At 35.1% G+C, this 18,704-nt stretch overlaps 2 protein-coding genes across 2 annotated transcripts; one reads left to right on the top strand and one right to left on the bottom strand.

Annotated features, from left to right (window-relative positions):
- The first annotated feature begins 295 nt into the window (after nt 1–295).
- On the top strand, nt 296–13,501 carry LOC136220085 (flowering time control protein FCA). Its single transcript, XM_066007777.1, has 17 exons — nt 296–913; nt 1,875–1,942; nt 2,424–2,502; nt 5,027–5,109; nt 5,190–5,241; nt 5,575–5,642; nt 5,880–5,946; nt 6,311–6,390; nt 6,477–6,541; nt 6,655–6,723; nt 6,813–6,969; nt 9,118–9,660; nt 10,859–11,053; nt 11,132–11,437; nt 11,511–11,549; nt 12,933–12,984; nt 13,169–13,501. Exons 1-17 carry the CDS (start codon nt 424–426, stop codon nt 13,174–13,176), a joined length of 2,421 nt encoding a protein of 806 aa, XP_065863849.1. The 5' UTR covers nt 296–423; the 3' UTR covers nt 13,177–13,501.
- On the bottom strand, nt 13,443–17,805 carry LOC136220086 (peroxidase 40-like). The gene is made up of 4 exons (XM_066007778.1): nt 17,626–17,805; nt 16,252–16,443; nt 14,800–14,965; nt 13,443–13,932 (listed from the first exon to the last, which is right to left on the bottom strand). Exons 1-4 carry the CDS (start codon nt 17,671–17,673, stop codon nt 13,541–13,543), a joined length of 798 nt encoding a protein of 265 aa, XP_065863850.1. The 5' UTR covers nt 17,674–17,805; the 3' UTR covers nt 13,443–13,540.
- Nucleotides 17,806–18,704: the final 899 nt, after the last annotated feature.

The raw sequence follows: 18,704 nt of genomic DNA, 5'->3' as shown, positions 1-18,704 counted from the left end.
CTTTAAGAGTATTTCCATTCCCATATCATAACTGTCACAGTTTTTTTACCATATTCTTGTTCCATATCTTTTATACACGATTTAGATAATTTTATTATCTAACATATTCCCGTCCTATACCTTTTATACGCGACTCGGATAGTTTTACTAAAATTGGATAGTACCGAATACCGGTGAAATCTATACCGTTATTAATTTCCGATTCGATGAAGTAAAAGCCCAATGAGAAGCTAAAAGTATCGGCCCAAAATCCACCGATGCCTTCGCTACAATGATTTCTTAGCTCAGACAGTGAAGTTCCTTCCTTATTAGAACTATACCAATTTTCCCTCTTCTTTCTTTAGGAAGCACAAAGACCCGCACTTTACTCCATTTTCCCTCTTTCAATTTCCTTTTCAGTGCATTAGGGTTCTTCAGAGTTGTATGGATAGGCACAGGGGAGAGCGCTACGGCGGTGCCGGTGGTGGTGCTGGTGCTGCCATCAACACTAGCAACAACAACAGCTACAACCAGGACTCTTATCACAGCCGTAGACCGTCTAGGTTCTCCGATGGGCCACCTCCTCGATTCTCTGATACTCCTATGAATCGTTTTTCCAACAACGGTACCGATACTGGCAACAATTTCGACCACAGCAGCCCTAATGAATTTCGTGGTGGTGCTGGTGGTGGACGCGGTTTCGAGAGCTCTCCGCGTCATACTCCTCCTGTTGGTAGTGGAGGTGGAATAGGAGGATTTGGACCTCCGGGAGGCGTTGGTACCGGTGGTCTTGGTGGATTTAGGCCAATGGGCGGTAGAGGTGCAGGGTTTGGGCCTAACTTTCAGGCTCCTTCGCCGCTGGCTCCTCCTCCTCCACAACCTCTTTCGGGTCAAAAACGAGGTTATCCATTCTCTGCCCGTGAAACTTCTCCTGGTAAGTTTTTGTAAATTGTCATTCGTTCTCAATATTAACGCGTTAGAATTTTTCGGTTCTTAGAAAATTGCCGAGCATTTAACTTGAACCTCTTCAGTCTGAATGTGTGTTAGCATGTGGTTTCATGTACTAGGCTTGGTTAAGGCTCATAACTGAGCATATACACTTTAGGGCCTGGCATTGTCCTCATAGATTTTTGCCCTAACTCATGTTGGTTGAAGATAAAAAATATAATCAAGAATTTAGGTTTTTGATAGAACAGTATATAATCAAGAATTTAGAGCAAAATATAGTCAAGAACAAAATATAATCAAGAATTTAGGTTTTTGAATTGAAAATTGGGTGATAAATATGCAAAATCAGGGGTTTAGACAACATCACTTGATTGATTGAAGCTTTGCTATAAAAGAAAGCTAAATATTTTTTTGTTGATTGTTAGTAATTTTCACCTCTTTTATGAGTTTTAGTGAACTTGTCTAGTGGTTTTCATGGTCTTCCTTTCCTTTTTGGTCCATTTATTTATTTAGGAGAGATTCAATTTTTTGCTTACCTTCTTCCCTTGTTTCTATTTGGAACTTTAGCATCTTAATTACTCATTCACCACCATCACCCTTGCTATCCTCTATCATAGTCATAGATTTGTTTAGCTCTTAACTGTATGTCTTGTACCGCAAGTTTACAATATATTTTTGTGCTGCAATTCTGCCGCATAATTTCTTAATTCTGTGGGTTGTTGGCAGAACTCTCTAGTAACAGGTTCCACCTATTCCGAGCATATGATCATTTTTTTTTAAGTCAGTGGTCACACATATGTTCGTTGTTAAGAAGAAAATTAATAGAGCTCTTCGTCTTGCATATTGAATTTAGGCCAGCATCTTATTGCCTTTGAATCTCATTTACATCTTCAGAGCCTTTTCTCTTTTTCTTGAGGTGCTAATGGCCTCTGTTAATTATCTTTCAGATTCTGATAGTGGTAGTTTTGCCAAACTCTTTGTTGGATCTGTTCCAAGGACTGCTAATGAAGAAGATGTAAGTTGGTTACTTCTTTGTTCGACTCATTTTGAAATGATACAAGTTGTATAATGATGCCTGAACTATTGTTCGTAGTAGTTAATTTAAACCCAAGAACACATGTGCAGAGGCCATCGAAGGGGAGATATTTGTGAATACTACCTTATTGACTTTTGTTTAGCTGCATGTCTAACCATTGCTAAAACCCATGTTGGCTTATGACTGGTTCATACCTGATTAATAATGTCATCCCTTCTCTTTTTTCTTTACCATGATATCTGCAAATTAATTATGGTACTAAATATACACCATCAAGCTGTATCTGTTTTATGGCATCAGATGCCATAATATGAAATTACCTGATATTATTAACTTTTGCATATATTTTTGATCAAGATTCGTTGCGCCTGTAAATTACATTCCTGTATTGATTTAAATGTAACTTTTAATTCTTCGTTGGAATACGTGCATCTAAAATAGAATCACTTCACGATGCCAGATTCGCCCCGTGTTTGAGCTTCATGGAACAGTTTTAGAGGTTGCTCTGATCAAAGATAAGAGAACAGGACAACAGCAAGGTATGTATAAATGCTATTTTCCAATGAAATAATTGTGTTCACACCTATGTCATTTCAGGTCCTCTAACTCTATGGGGCTGATGGGAGCAAAGTATGCTCATCGTTCGTCTCAGTTTGTTTTTGCAACAAGTTTCGGGCTTGTTGATTTTGGTAGCACACTTTTTTTTTGTCCACATCCTGTGAAAACAAGGCATTTTGTGTATAGCATTTGGGGACTTGAAGGTGATTAGATACTCCTGTTGTCATAGTGGTTCCATCAGTAGGGGCACTACCCAACAAGGCATTTTGTGTTGGGAGTGTCTGTTGCTTTACTGTAGCTTTTTAATGTCGGGATATTTAAAGGAAAGTTTTGTACATGGGATGGAAAGAAACTTAAATTGTTCCTTTTTGAATGGGTGGTAAATAGATTGTTATTTGAAGGAATTCAGTGGTTTGGTATGATGATCATGAACTCGGGGCTGTTCAATTCTTGAGTGACTTGGAATGTCTACCTATCTTGTAAATTGTCATATCAAACAGAGTTGGAGTTAGATACTTTTTCTTTTATGGATGGTTATTGGATTAAATGAGGTGTGGATGGTTCTTATTTGCCCCTTAAAGCTACATTTGGAATTGCAAACTTTTTGTTCATGGGATGGATGTGGATGGTATCCGTTTGATTACTTAAATTTGTATCTTATATTCAAGGCAGTTAGCTGAGTTAGTTCCTATGTTGCACGGAAACTGAAACGGACACTGGGAAATGTTATTTCTAAGAAAATTTAGCTAGGAAGCAATAATGGAAATGGAAACTGAAACACTAGTGAAGAAGAGTTTCCGTGCAACATAGGTTAGTTCCACTGCTAGAACGAATCGCTTATCCGTGTTGGTGATTGTTGGCAGGATACTTATGATTTAGACTTTATATTTTGGCTTCTTTCTCAAATATGGATGTTGTAGATTTAGCAGCGTGATAAGGAAACTCAATTGAATTCTGATGCTCAGAGATGGGTATCAACTTCTAATGTGCAATTATTTCTTATTTCTAGAGAAGTTCCGACTTAGTTCTTTTGCTTGAAAATAATAAGAGAACTCAATCATTGTGGTTTTCATGCAGTAGTTGGTATTGGTTACTTTTTTGATGTTGAATGTGAATGTCATATTAAGCTCAGAATTCAGCCTGTTTTTCCTTGTGCTGTGGCAGATTGTGGGTGAATTAATGTGGTGTATGATGTTTATGATTTAGAATGAAGTGTGATGTCGAATTAATGTGGTGTATGAATTACCTTGGTGTATGATCTTAGTGTTCTGATTTGGGTGAGCACCGGTCTCTCTCGCAAATGTCGTCATTAACTACCATACCATCTATGTATGCTTATGAGATTGAGTGCTTTCTAGCAGCTAAGTTTTTTTCTGCAGGCACCATGCTCTGTTTCTGCTATCAATTTATTCATCAGTGTTGCTTTTTCCGTGGCTTGCTTCACTGCAGATATAGTATTTGAAGTAGCTCATGATTTCTTTTCTCTTTTAGAGTAGAATAATCTCTTTCTGCATGCTTGGTAGATGATATCAGCTCCCTCATTACACTGCCGTTTTCTGCAGAAGCCTGTTGTAGTATATGAAAATTTAAACATCCTCCTATAGTTAAATCTTTACTGTTCATACTAGCTCTTAGACTAGAATTTTAGACTTAGTTGTTAGCAAGAGATGTATATTGTGTGACTGTGCATTTTAAGCGGAAGGATAAGCCGCATTTGAATTAATTTTCTTATAAGCCAGTAGGAGGGTGAGGAGGATGTGAAATATGTTACAGTTTTGGTTGTAACAAGTGCAGATCTGTAAGAACCGTTATTTTGCAGTCATCACTAGTTTCATGATCAGATAATACCAATAGTTCTTAGCATTAACTTATTTCTTATCATTGTTTGAATTCAGCAGAAGCCCTCAAGCATTTCAGTTTTATGAACAAGGTTCTGTATTTGATTATTGTTTGGGGGCTGCTAATTATGGTTCCTTCTTTTGAACCTTCAGTTTCGTATTCGTCATTCTTTCACAGAATGGTGCTTGGCTCTGCGTTGTGAATATGCGTTTTGAATGATTGTGAACCGTGTTTCCCCAAAAGGAAATATATATGTTTTCTGGTTCCTCGTGAACTTCTCATTGTTGAATGTGTCACATCAGGTCCTTCATTGTTGTACTAAATTTATCTGTACGCATTGGAGTGCTTCAAGATGCAATGATTTAGCTAACTCTCTAATTTACATTTGGGCTTTTTGAGTGCACCCTGACCTCTTTCTCTATCTAGATAAACTGCGAATTTACTTGCCATGTGCATTGACCTGATGATAAACATACTTCTTATTCAGTTTATAGTTATAGTGATTTGACTAAATAAAGTCAGGTTAACAACAACTTTCTTGAGTATACAACTTTACTGTATGTATGCATAGGCACTTACTAATTTGATGTATTGCATAGATCTGCCATTGCTAGAAAGATAAAATTAGCAAACAGAAATCAGTTTAAAGACCATTAACTTATGCAGGTTGTTGTTTTGTCAAATATGCAACCCCAGAAGCAGCCGATAGAGCTATCAGAGCTTTGCATAATCAACATACCATACCAGGAGTGAGTTCTACTTTCTGCTTGTTTTTTGGTTAGCTGGGGCTTAGTGTAGTATTTTCATGCCTTGAGTGTTTCTTTTCCAGGGAGTAGGTCCTATCCAAGTAAGATATGCTGATGGGGAACGAGAGCGTCTTGGTACTTTTTTTAATTCAACATTTTGTTGTATCTGGAAAGTTATTACTATATTCCCTTTTTCAATAATTCTTGTTTATTTATTTGTTAAATTATAAAGTTGATGTGTTGGGCCTGTAGGCATTCCAAGCTCTTCCATCATATGGAGGGCCGCCTCTTTTATTAGTTAATGATATCTAGAAACAGCTACTCATCAGTAGATGTTTTGCTGAGTAGAAAATGTTAACTATGCTTTTTTGATTGATGATTGATATGCATGTTCTTTTTCTTTTTCTTTTCTATTCATCTTGGAAATTCTAATTCCCACAGTGTACACTTTTTTTTTCCATATGGTAGGTGCTGTTGAGTACAAATTGTTCGTGGGGTCATTAAACAAACAAGCTACAGAAAAGGAAGTAGAGGAAGTATGTCAGACATATCAATTGGCTGAGTTTACTATGCTTTCTAAACTAAATTTAAATATTCTGGCACCTGGCACCTCCCCTCCAATTGTACTGGCTACAAAAGAAGCTTTCCATTCATATGATAGTGTGGAGGCGTAACATTTTTCTGTTATATTGCTTTGATGAGTATAAATTCTTGTTTGTTATATAATTTTCTTTTAAGGCATGAGTATCAAACTACTACTTGATCTTTTTCAGGTTTTTTCTCCATATGGCCACGTTGAAGATGTCTATCTCATGCGTGATGAAATGAAGCAAAGCCGTGGTATGTTTTTTACTTTGTTATTCTAAACAAAATGTTATGCCGGTTTCATTGAGGACCAGGTTTTCAGCCCTGGTTTCTTTACTGTGCCAGAAGCTGACCTTGTGGACTGAATCAGAACTCAGAAGCTTATCTTAAATATTATTTTTTCTTTTTCCTTGAGCATCTGCCGAAAATGATACGCTATCTGCTCAGTTTTTTTGAGAGGCATGTGATGGTTGGTACCATCAGTTTGGGTCATTAGCTCTAGAAATCTTATAGCAGTTTCATGCGTTGCTTTCTTTCATAACAATGTCTTAATTTATGTGACCCTAATGTCTACAATTTTAATTTCCTGTTGCCTTCTTCTTTGTTATTCTTTCTGAAGGTTGTGGATTTGTTAAATACTCTCATAAAGAAATGGCATTGTCTGCAATAAATTCTCTTAACGGAACCTACAAAATGATAGTAAGTACAGTTATTTATTTCTGTAATCTGAAGTTTACTGAATATATTTCAAGCAATATCGTTGATTTCCAATTTTTTAACTAAAGGGATGCGATCAACCATTGACTGTTCGGTTTGCTGATCCTAAGAGGCCAAGGGCTGGAGAGTCAAGGTCTGTTTGGCTGATATCATCTTTAATCTTTGTTCTGTGTTTTTTTACCCCACCAGTGAGAAAGGGGATAGAACATCATGCCAGATTTTAATAGGGTAACTTAATTGTCCCAGGGGTCCTCCTGGTCCTGCATTTGGAGGTCCAGGCTTTGGTCCTCGATTTCAAGCTCCAGGGCAGCAGAGGTGTTTTTCCCTTACTCAATTTGTGAAATGCCTTTTCTATATCACTGTCTTCCTTCCATAAATAGTGTTTAACACTTCGGTTTTATTAGGCCACCACCGAATTTTGGTGAGCCTATGGGTGATCGACCTCCACCTAATGCTTGGCGTCCTATCAGCCCACAGAATATGGGGCCTTCACCAAATATACGTGGTTTTGGGAATCAAGTGCCTAATAGGCCTGTTGACCTTGCAACGCCTTTAAATCAGGTGAGTTCAACTGGTAGTTATCCAACACAAATACTGATGCTAGATATGTGTGTTATTTTGTTTTTCCATTCAATTTAAAGAATCTTTTTTTCCCCTGTTAGTATATTGATTGTTTGATCTACTTCACATTTGCTTTAATGCTCTTGTTTATTCACCCGAAGAAAAAGAAATAGTGCTCTTGCAGTTGCCTAATTGTGCTTCCTGACCCATTGATAGCTTTTAATTTATTCTTACCATTTATTGCACACTAAGTTTCTTTTAGGGAAAAGTACAAAAATAAACCGTGTGGGTTGGGTCATTTTCAAACATAAGCTACGTTGGTTTAAAAATTTGCAAACTAGTACCTTGTGGTTCATTCCTTCAGTCCAAACTGAGTAACGGTGTTAAAAAAAAAGTCAAAAGTCAAATGGTAAAAAGCTATTTTTATTTTTATATTTATTTATTGTATAAATTAATCCCCTTATTATCTAATTATCACAACCAAACCCCAAAATAAAAATCAAAGTCACCATCTCCTCCATCTCTCTTTAATCTCTCCTCTATCACCCTCACCATCTCTCTTCCCACACTATGATTTTTCGATGGTGACTTGTTAAATTAATCATGGTCGCGACATGCTTCTCACTTTTTGACTTTGTTATGTGCTATAAGTAGCTTACCACAATTTCATCCTCCAAATTAATTGTTCCAGTTATGAGAATTAAGGAAGTTACTCTACAAATCTTTTCAATTGCAGAAACTTATATCTTTTATGAACGTTATATCGAGTTTCCCTGTGATTCCTGCGTTGTTGTACATTATATCGAGTTTTCCGTGCATTGAAACGGCGGCGTTTACGGCCTTTTCGACGTCGGATTCTTTTGTGACATCGCAGTGGATGTAAGTTGTTTGTTGTCCTGATTTAGATCTGATTTCCTCTGTCAGATTCATTGCTGAAATTGAAAGAGAAAAGTATGCAATTGTGTCTCGAATTTGGGATTTCTTGGAAGCTTTTGAATAAACCTAATCAATATCATGATCAATGAAGCTTTCGAATAAGACTAATGCTAACAATTTCATTTCCAAAGCAACTTTGGTTTTTATTTCTTTGCTGGATAACCCTCTCTTCAACCCACGTCACTACAATGAACCATCTCTTTAACTTTCCAGTCCATATTTTCTATGTACAATGTGTTTTCTGTGACACCATTTTACTGGTATTATTATAAAGTTTCAAAATTTCTTATGTAAATATTGTCTTTTTTTTTAATTTTTTTTTTTATGTTTCTATTCCTATCATGTACTGGTAAGGCATCCATAAATTCCAAAAGGAATATGATTTGCAATTACCGTAGGGTTTAAGATTAAGGTCGTAGGCAGATTTAGTTGAATCTTGCGAAGAGTCTTGCCGTTCCTTCGCGGATTCCACTTGCTCCACCGGTTATCAACGCGACCTTTCCCTGTAATCTGGATTGATTCAAATGTAGACTCTTTAGAAATGATTTTAATTCTGAATTTTGAATTCGATTAATTAGATTTTGGTGATGATTTAGGAGAAAAAGAAAGATGTTATGCTTACCTTTTGGCAAAATTAGAGACGGCAGCAGCAGCAGACATTGTTGATGGTTCTTAAGTGGATTTGTTTGAAAATGATGATGTTGAATGATTATGGGAGAGATATATTTGCTAATTTATAGCTTAAATGATGTGAGAGAATGTGGAGATTAAAGAGAGAGGGAGAGAGCGTGTGTCTAGAGAGAGAAAGAAAATACTTAAAGAGAGAGGGTGAGTTTGATTTTTTTATTTTTGTTTTGAGGTTTGTTTGTGATAATTTGATAATAAGGGGTTTAATTTATAAAACAAATAAATATAAAGACTTTTACTTTTTTTAACACCTTTAGCTTGGACTACCTTTGCTAACGGAATACGCAAACTTTTAAACCACATGGTTTATGTTTGGAAAAGGCCCAAAACCACAATGTTTATTTTTGTACTTTTCCCTTTCTTTTATATATTCAGCATTGATTTCTCATTATTTGAAATATTTTAGATCCCTCATTCCATTTAGCTGAGAACCTTCTATGATGTTTTGCTTGCTTAAAACTAAGCGTGGCGCTTTTGGTGATCTTTTCTAATTGACTAAGGAACGTTAACTTCTTTTTTAATCAGGGTTTTAATCAGCCTTTACAAGTTCCACCTGTCAACCAGCAAATATCGCCATTACAGAAACCTGTCAATTCTCCTCAGAATTTGCCACCTCTTCAACCGCACCATCAAGTCACTTCTCATGCTGGCCAGTTACAAACTCATCCGACTGCTAATCAGACACCTTTTTCTCAAGCACCACCATCACAGCAGTACCAAGGTATGGGCGGACATTTGTCTGCTTCTCAACCTCATCTCCTGCAACAGACCAAATCATCTGCTATGCCTCAACAAGCGCCTTCAAATATGAATGCACCGTCTCATCTTGCACCTGGTATAACAAATCAACCGCAGATGCCTGTTCCTGTCCAGCAGCAACATCTTCAGCCTCTCCAGCAGTCCCCTTCTCCTTTAGCTCAGATGCTTTCACAGCAGACGCAGACCCTGCAAGCCACCTTTCAATCATCTCAGCAGACATTCTCACAGCTTCAACAACAAATGCAGATGATGCAACCATCAAATCAGAATTTGGCATTGCAGCAGAATTCCCAGCCAACTAAACAGCAGGTATGATTGGATTATAGGGACAAATTCACATTTCAAAATTCAAAAGATATATATATATATATATATATATATATATATATATATATAGAGAGAGAGAGAGAGAGAGAGAGAGAGAGGGCAATGCTTGACGATAGTTGCTTAAAACTGCTGACCATAGTTATTAAAGGCGCGCCTGGTGCGCTATTTTGCGCCAAGGGCAGTTGCCAAAGGCGTGCCTTGGTGAGTTAGGGGTAGTTTTATGGTTTTTTTGACAGTCAAGTGTTCTGAAGGGTCCAAAATGAGAAAAAAAATATTAAGAAGGAAGAGAGAGATTATACATTTGAACTAATTAGAAGAGGCAACCACAAAATGTTATTATAAGAGGAAGAAGTTTAGTAGAACAAAACGAATTCAAACAGAAACACACCCAAGGGAATTCAAATTCAATATGAGTGATTAATTTGGAGAGTTTTGATGAGGAGTAGAACTTAGGATTTAGTATTCAACTTTAGCTTTCTAACATGGGGTTTATTTTGCATTTTAAAACTTATTTATGCTTAATATTGTCATGATTTAGTATTCATTGCATTTTTATGTTAGTTTTATAGTTTTATAATTTTTGTTTTTGTAAGTGCGCCTTGTCTTGCTATGGCGCGCGCCATCGCCGTGCGCCTTGTCTTGCTATGGCGCGCGCCATCGCCGTGCGCCATGCTCCAAGGCTCCAGGACCCCTAGCGCCTTAGTGCGCCATGCGCCTTTAATAACTATGCTGCTGACGGAAAAATTTTGATTTCTGAATTTTGAAATGTAATTGCAGCACTAGTTCACATTGTTGAATTTTCTGGGCTCATAATTTTATTCGCAGTTCTCCCATTGTTGGATACTACTTTTTCAATGTGGATGGGACTAGTCTAGATGTTATGCACCTTTCACCTTAAAAATACCTGCTTGACAATTGTTCATGTTAGAACTTAGAATGTTCTGGGTGTAGGACCGATACCTTTTCCATGGTGTACTCTTACGGGTAGGGCTAGAGGTAGGCTTTAGATGGTTAGCTCTTCTCTAGTAGTTGTTCTGTGAAGATCTTGAATACTAGCCTATGTTCCTTTTCCATTTTAGTAGTCACAGTATGTGGTGCCGTTTCAATCACTGGCATCTCTGTTTTCTAAGTTCTACAACATTGTCACTAGTGCTAAGAATTTCTCTTCCTTGCATTTCAGTGGCCCGGGATTGCGGCTCAAACCGTTGCTAGTACACCTACTACACTTGCATCGGATGTCACCTCGACTACTTCATCTGCTCCTGTCACAACTGGAATGGCACAATCAGTTGCTCCTGTAAAGTTCACATGGACAGAGCATACATCACCGGAAGGTTTCAAGTATTATTATAACAGCATCACTAGGGAAAGCCGTGTAAGAAACTCATCACTTGACATACTCTACTGTTGGCATTTTATGTTCATACTAAATGATGAGTTTCCGCTCTTGCAGTGGGAGAAACCAGAAGAGTTGAAATCATTTGAACAGCCAGCACCATCACAGCAGCTGCAACAAAAACCTCCTCTTCAACAGCCTCAGAATCAGTTAAACCCTCAAGCTATGCCTCAAAACCAGTTAAACCCTCAAGCTATGTCTCAAAACCAGTTAAACCCTCAAGCTATGTCTCAAAACCAGTTAAACCCTCAAGCTATGCCAACCCCGCAAGGGCCACAAGCACAACAAATGCACCTTCAGGCTCAATTTCAAACACAGTTTCGCCACCCACAGCCACAGCAACAACCTTTATTTCCTTCATCGGTCAGTTTCTAAATGATTTTCTTAGCTTTATTAGTTGGTTTTCAATTGCTGACTCTTATCATGTGGAATACAGTATGCTGCTTCTGGAGGCAGAATTCCTCAAGATGCTCAGGTACCTATAGTTCTTCAGAAATTTACTGTTGCTGCTTACAAATGCAATTATCTTGATCCGCGGTATCTGGTTTTCTGTAAATGCCAAATAGAAGTATTTTTTGTCAAATGAGTTGGTTGGTTTAAGTAGCCTTGTAATTATCCTGTTGTACTCATATTCGGGAAATTGACATAATTGTTTTTAATTACCAATTTTTTTATTTATTTAGAATGGATTTCATACTATTTCCGAGTATTTGGTCACCCCACTGGTCAGGAAGGAAACAAAGGATTTGCAAGAATTTTTTGCCTGTCCACCTATCATACAGGCGCACCAATTTCAGTCCGCCTGTGTGATAGGTAGACCAATATCAGTCTGCCTGTGGACTGGTCATTAAAGTAACCTGGCAAAGTTCACAATTATATTGGGAAATATCAGTCTGCCTATGTGACAGGTGGACTGATAAAAGTTCCTGCAACCAACTTGTCCATCTTTTTCCAACTGGCGGGGTGAGCCAAAATTACTACATGCACGAAAATAGTTTGAAATCCAACCCTACATGGAAATTCATTGGTAATTAGCCACAAATGTGTCAATTTCCCCAAAAACTCCCTTTTATAGGAATTGTTATATCATTGACGGTATATGACCAGTCTATATTGAAGCCATTGTCAGATTGTCCAACTGTTTCGGGCAAAAGATTGCCTTTTAAGATGCATGGTTGGTTGACCATGTCATTCTTTTAAGTTATGATTTGTCCTTGTTTCATTGCTCAACCTTTGAATGGTCTAAAGCCATTGCTCAACGTTTGATTTTAAAGTGTTTCACGTTTCCGAAACTTCTACGAAACATTTCGGGTCAAGTTTCCATAATTTTAAATACAATGTAATGTGTTTTCAGAAGTGGATCAATGTTAATTACATGTTTAGTAAATAATATTTTCTAGATTATCTCGTACAAGCTTTCAAAATGAAAAAAAGAGTCTATTTCTTCCCTTTATTATTTACACGTTTCTGTACCTATATCTTTTACAAATATCGTCTCCATGTAACATAGTCGTTAACTAGACTCTATTTGTAGACATTTATCAATAATTTTTTGCTGTTTTTTTTGTTTATCCTTTATTATTTGGGTAAATAATTTATTAGTCCCCACGTTTTTACCTAATATACTATTTAGTCCTTATATTTTAATAATACACCGTTTAGTCCTTACCTTTTGTTCTATTCAAACAGTTTAATCTCTTAAATATTTGAAGTATTAAACCCTTTAGTCCCTAAGGGACTAAACAGTGTATTAGGTAAAAATGTAAGGACTAATAAATTATTTATCCTTATTTTTAATGGAAAAACCCGTAGCGTTTTCTATAATTCAACTATGTTTCTGAATTCAAAGTTACTGCAGGGGCTTCATGCTGCTCAGGAATGGATGTGGAAGAACAAGGCGGCTGGTTCTGGTAATTGAATCTAGTTCTAAAGTTTGTTTAAAGTTGGTTCGGGAATCGGCTAGCAAGTTTGTCGAATCTTTTGGAAACTGTTAAAATCTACATTATTTTTCTCCAAAATCCAGGGAATTGTCGATCTTTCTTTTTCTTCTCGAACTTTCTGCCTCAATCTTACAGATTTTTATCTCGTCTCCAGGTACGTGAAGTGCCACCCGACTCCTACGGCCTCTGGTGCTGTAGAATTTCTGCTTATCCTCTTATGGTGCAAGAGAATGTTGGCCAAACTCAGTGGCAATGAATCACCATTGAAGCTGAAGATATCTAACTGAGATGTGCATTATCGGTCCGAGTTCCGGGATTAGTTAATGACATGAGTTCTTGGAGCAATTAGTACTCCAAACTGTGTATTAATAAAAATATTTTTTTGTGTAACATGTTTAGCAGTTAGTTAAATTTATAATAACTAGAACTTTAGAAATATTAAGATAATTAATCATAAAATAGTGATTGAACATCCATCTCTTTAAAACATCTGATACCGGTTGATTCATTCCAACCCGAATTTATTCTAATTAACTATCCTGCAATTCCTACGGATTTCCCCCTCGGAAAATCCCGACCCTATACTTCCCATTCTCAGCATTGAATTCTTGAAATCCTCAAAGAAAAGAAGAGGGTCTTGAGCGTAGGCTTCGACAATCTGTCGGGTTTGATAATCGTCGGTGACGAGAGTCTGATCGGACTGAAGTAAACCCTCCCCGGAAAGTAGATTAATGTAGTACTGATTGTCGAATGTTGCTGGCGTGACTAAGTCGAGACGTGCTGTTATGGAGTTACTGTTTGGTTCGGAACAGAGCTGCTGCAATGGCTGAATGAAAGCTAAATTAACATCTGGACTTCCTTGTCCTTGTAGCCTAGAGGAGAATGTTGGACATCTTGCTGCTCCTATTGTGTGCCCTCCTGCAATTTTACACGAAAATGGTTATCGAAAAAATGACATTTCCAATAAATGCGGTACTAAAAAATGATATTTATAAAATTAGGTTGAAAAACTGACATTTCTAAAAAATGCAAGAGAACGGATACTAAAATATGATATTTGTAAAAAAATGTAAAGGACCGATATGTGAGGGAAATGTGTAAATAACAAAACTACAAGGGATATCTATAAAATTAGGTTTGAAGTCTATTTAGATCTCTTCTAAAATTACCAATTAGGTCTTTACGTATATCTTGAAAGTCAATTAAGTTTCTAATCTTCTAAATTTTTCAATTAAGTCTCTAACTTGTGCAAATACAATCAATCAGGGTCCTCCCATAATTGAAATAAAATTTGGATTATTTCAGTTCGGTTTTTATACTCTAGATTTGTTTCAGTTTTACTAAAAAAAATTGGTCAAACCGAATCAAAATTAATATATTATACTAAAATAATTTTTTTTTATGTGTATATAATATTTATTTCAGTTAATTTATCTGATTTTTTTTTTCTAAAACTGAAAGTACTATAAATATTACAAAAAAAAAAAAGCTCTTTCGGGGACGACAAAAATTGTTTCCAAAAACATTAAATTTTTTGGTACCTATACTTCCGGAGTTGTTTTTTTGTCCTTATTTTTCGCTATTGATATAAATAAAGTCGAAAATATAAAATAACCGAAATCTAAATTATCAAGAACTATTGATTAAAATCGAATTGAAAATATAAAATAACTGAACCAAATTCTATTTCAATTATAGAAGAGATTCAATTAACGGTTTCATCGTACATTTAAGCATATAATTTGATTTTAACTTTGAATTTTGAGTTAATTTAATAGAAATTACCAGAAAGAGCCACCATATCATTTAAGGAGAGACCAACATTTTGGAAGGAAGCCACAAGTGCTGGGACTGTAGAATTTGGAGCTGGAATATTTGTTGATGCTGCTGCTTTGCTTGCACTCAAGCTATCTTTTCTTCCCATTTCTACTTCCCAACTCGGTCCACCTGACTGCAAAATGAATTTCGGGGATAAGAGTCAAATTTGTCAAAACGTCGTACCAACGTTACTGCCGGATAAAATGGTTCGTGTCAATAAGAATAGAAAATTTAACTCAATTTTACCATTTTTAAAGTAAGTATTCACGAATCAAAATTTGTTAGTAATTAATAATAAATTAATAAATTGACAAATTGAACTAAGGGTTAAATTTGTCAAACGTTGTCGAATGAGACGACTGATTTTACTATTGGATACAATGGTTCATGTTGCATCAGAATAGAAAATTTAACTCAATTTTACCATTAATATTAAGTAAGTATTCACGAATCAAACTTTGTTATAATTAATAATAAATTAACAAATTAACAAATTGAACTAAGGGTTATTTATCAAAACGCTGCCGTTGAGACGGCTGATTTATTATAGGATACAATGGTTCATGTCGCACCAGAATAGAAACTTTAACTCAATTTTACCATTTTTTAAGTAAGTATTCACGAATCAAAATTTGTTAGTAATTAGTAATAAATTGACAAATTGACAAATTGACCTAAGGGTTAAATTTCTCAAAACATCTTCGTAGGAGACGGCCAACTTTACTATCGGATAAAATGGTTTATATTGCATTAGAATAGAAATTTCAATTCAATTTTACCATTTTTTAAGTAATTATTTACGAATCAAAATCTGTTAGTAATTAATAATAAATTAATAAGTTGAAAAATTGAGCTAAGGGTAAAATTTGTCAAAACGTTGTCGTATGAGATGTCCAATTTTACTACCGGATAAATGGTTCAATATCACATTATGATGAAAATTCTAGCCTAATTTTATCATTTTCTAAATAAAAATTCACAATCAAAATTTGTTAATAATTAATAACAAATTGAGTTAAGGTTTCTGATGAAGCATTTGGGCCTCAAAGCCCACCAATGATGCTCCATACAGCATTTGGGCCTCAAAGCCTAACGACTGTTCGATCCCAATTTCTCATCCGTTTCTATTGTTGGAGTAAGTCGAACCTTTTTATACAAAATAAATGGCCGAACTAAGATTAATTTGACGAAAGACAACACGGTTCTTTAACTTTGTTTTCCGAGTCCAATTAATCCAAAATAACATGTAGAAAAAAACACCAATCATAGTGGTTAAATTAAAACGTGTCATTTTTGGACCGATTTAACCAAATTAATTTATCATGGTTACGGACCAAATTACCCTTTATTTATTTCATACAATAAGGGTAAATCTTTTTTTTTTTTTTAAATCCAATGAAAAATTAAGAAATTACTTACCAGAACAACAGAATCTCTAGCAACAATGGCAAGAATATCAGCACATGAAACAGTTTCAGGACAAACAGATTCCAATTCAGATTTAATTGAATCAATCACTTCAAATCCTCTTAATGAATTCAAATTTGGTACTGCAGTTTTTTCCCCCACAAAATTTACTGTATCATCTAGCAACACCGAAGCATCACAACCCTGCAAATTAATCGGAAAAAAAAACGGGTTAAATTTGCCTCTAACGTATTGGAAAAGTTTAATTTTATAGTACAAAACAACTCAATTTTGCTCTCGTTTTAGAAATTTTAGCTCAATTTTACTACCTAAGGTATCAAAATGGTTTTAAGGTTTTTGAAGACGTGTCAATTTAGTCCCAACGTATAAAATAACATACTTTTAGCCTCAATGTTTGTTAAATGGTGCAATTATGAGTAACGGAACATGGAGCTAAATTAGTACCATTTTGTAAAGGTTGAGGTGTCAAGTTCCGTTAGCTAGGGCTATAATTGCACAAGTTCACAAATATTGAGGCTAAAATAGTGCTATTTTTTCACGTTGAGGGCTAACTTGACACTTTCTAAAAAACTTTCAAGCTATTTTGATACATTATTTGAAATTAAGCTATTTTCTATGATGAGGGTAAAATTGAACTTTTCGGACAAAACAGACTCAAAACCGTTTAGTACAATTTTACCATTTTTTAAATCAACTGACGGAATTTCTTAGAAAAGCGTAAAATCGAGCTAAAATTTCAATCATAGATAGATTTGAACTTAAGCTATTTTTTAAGATGAGGATAAAATTGAATTTCTCTAATAGTTTTAGTGTCAAAATTGATTCAAAACAACACAATTTTATTTTTATAGTAGAAATTTTAGCTCAAATTTATATTTTTCTTAAACATCGACCAAAATTAGCGAGTAATTCCTTAGGAAATGATAAAATTGAGCTAGAATTTTTACCGTATATTTAAAATTACTCTTATTTTCTACGAAAGGATGAAATTGAACTTCTCTAATAAATTTAAGGGCAAAATTGACTCAAAAAGCCAACTTTGCTCCTATAGTATAAATATTGTGAAAATTAGTGTCAAAATTCTTAGTAAAAAAATAAAAAAATAGAGTTAAAATTTCTACTATAGAAACAAATCATAGCTATTTTCTACTATGAAAGAAAAATTAAACTTCCCGAATAATCTTAGCCAAAAAATTGACTATATGATACTTAGTTTTGGTACACAAATTAAAGGAATAACTTTATTGAAATCAAAAGTGAAATCCAACGACTTTATTAAAAGAAAAAAAAAACCTTAAAAAAAAACAGACTCAAATTTCAATGACTATCGATATATTTTACCCGTAAAAACACGAAATCACTTACATTAACGAAACAATCATGGAAGTGAAGACGAAGCAACGAAGCAGCCATTCTCGGGTCTTGAGAAATTGCAGTTTCAACCCAAGAAAAGATAATAGATTCTGCCTCAGGACAAGTTTGTTGGTAAATATGAAATTGAAGAACAAATCCAATTCCACCTTCAAAACAATTTTTTTCATTTGGTAAAGTGTTTGGTGTTTTTGTAGATAAGGTTATTACAACCTTAAAAATCACAAGTAAACATAAAACTAACAAGTAATTTGATTTTCCCATTTTGTTGGAGGTATGAATGAGTGAATTGCTATGGGGTTTGTTATATATATACACACAATTATATGATGTTTGATGTCATGTACTTGAGGGAGTAGGTATAAACAAACAAGAAATAAGGGAAATTATATTTTTAAGTCCTTGATTTTTTCAGTTTTTATCCGACTAGACTCTCTCTGGGGTAGTTATAATCGTATAATTAGGTTTCTGCTTATCAAATTAATTAATTGTGAAGATTTAATTCAATTAAGAGAGTTACTCATTTCATTTTCGTGTGTATCAGTGTTTTTACAAGTTCTCTGTAACTACATTATCTTATAAAATACTACTATAGACAGTGACGGATCCAGGATTCATTGAGAGAGGGTGCTTATCGTGATTTATAAGTGCTAAATTGATACTTTTTTTTAGTGTTTTTACATAAAAAAAAATTAAAGATTCATATTCATAATTTTTATAGAATTTTTAGCGTTTCCCGACGAACGGTGGGTGCTCAACCCCCTCTCTAAACCCCCTATATCCGTCCCTAAATGTTTGAACCATTCAATAATGTTCTGAAAATCGGCCTAAATGGCCGACTAGACATAGATTTTTAGAACACTATTCCGATTTTTTCAAATCGGACTGTATAAGTTGCTTTACCGATTTTTGACCGCGCGGACGGTCCCAAGTAGCTCCGGAGCAGCCTTTTTAAAAAAATTTACTTTTGAATTTTGTTTCAATTTTTTTAACTTTTAAATAAGATACATATTAAATAACCAAAACTTAAAAAAATATGTTATTTTTAAGAATATTAATATTATTTTATTCGT

This window comes from Euphorbia lathyris, chromosome 2 (genome assembly GCF_963576675.1).
Source record: "Euphorbia lathyris chromosome 2, ddEupLath1.1, whole genome shotgun sequence".
Taxonomy (NCBI): Eukaryota; Viridiplantae; Streptophyta; class Magnoliopsida; order Malpighiales; family Euphorbiaceae; genus Euphorbia; species Euphorbia lathyris.
The sequence above is the reverse complement of the archived record's forward strand: the minus strand, read 5'-3'. Positions and strand labels throughout refer to the sequence as shown.

Excerpts from the sequence above, each read along its gene's own strand:
- LOC136220086 (XM_066007778.1), bottom strand. The coding sequence starts at position 17,673 with ATGGCTGCTTCGTTGCTTCGTCTTCACTTCCATGATTGTTTCGTTAAT. Across the intron at positions 16,444-17,625 it reads TCCATGATTGTTTCGTTAAT|GGTTGTGATGCTTCGGTGTT; the intron begins GTAAGTGATTTC and ends ATTAATTTGCAG. Across the intron at positions 13,933-14,799 it reads TGATATGGTGGCTCTTTCTG|GAGGGCACACAATAGGAGCA; the intron begins GTAATTTCTATT and ends GTAAAATTGCAG.
- LOC136220085 (XM_066007777.1), top strand. The coding sequence starts at position 424 with ATGGATAGGCACAGGGGAGAGCGCTACGGCGGTGCCGGTGGTGGTGCT. Across the intron at positions 1,943-2,423 it reads GGACTGCTAATGAAGAAGAT|ATTCGCCCCGTGTTTGAGCT; the intron begins GTAAGTTGGTTA and ends TCACGATGCCAG. Across the intron at positions 5,110-5,189 it reads ATCAACATACCATACCAGGA|GGAGTAGGTCCTATCCAAGT; the intron begins GTGAGTTCTACT and ends TTTCTTTTCCAG.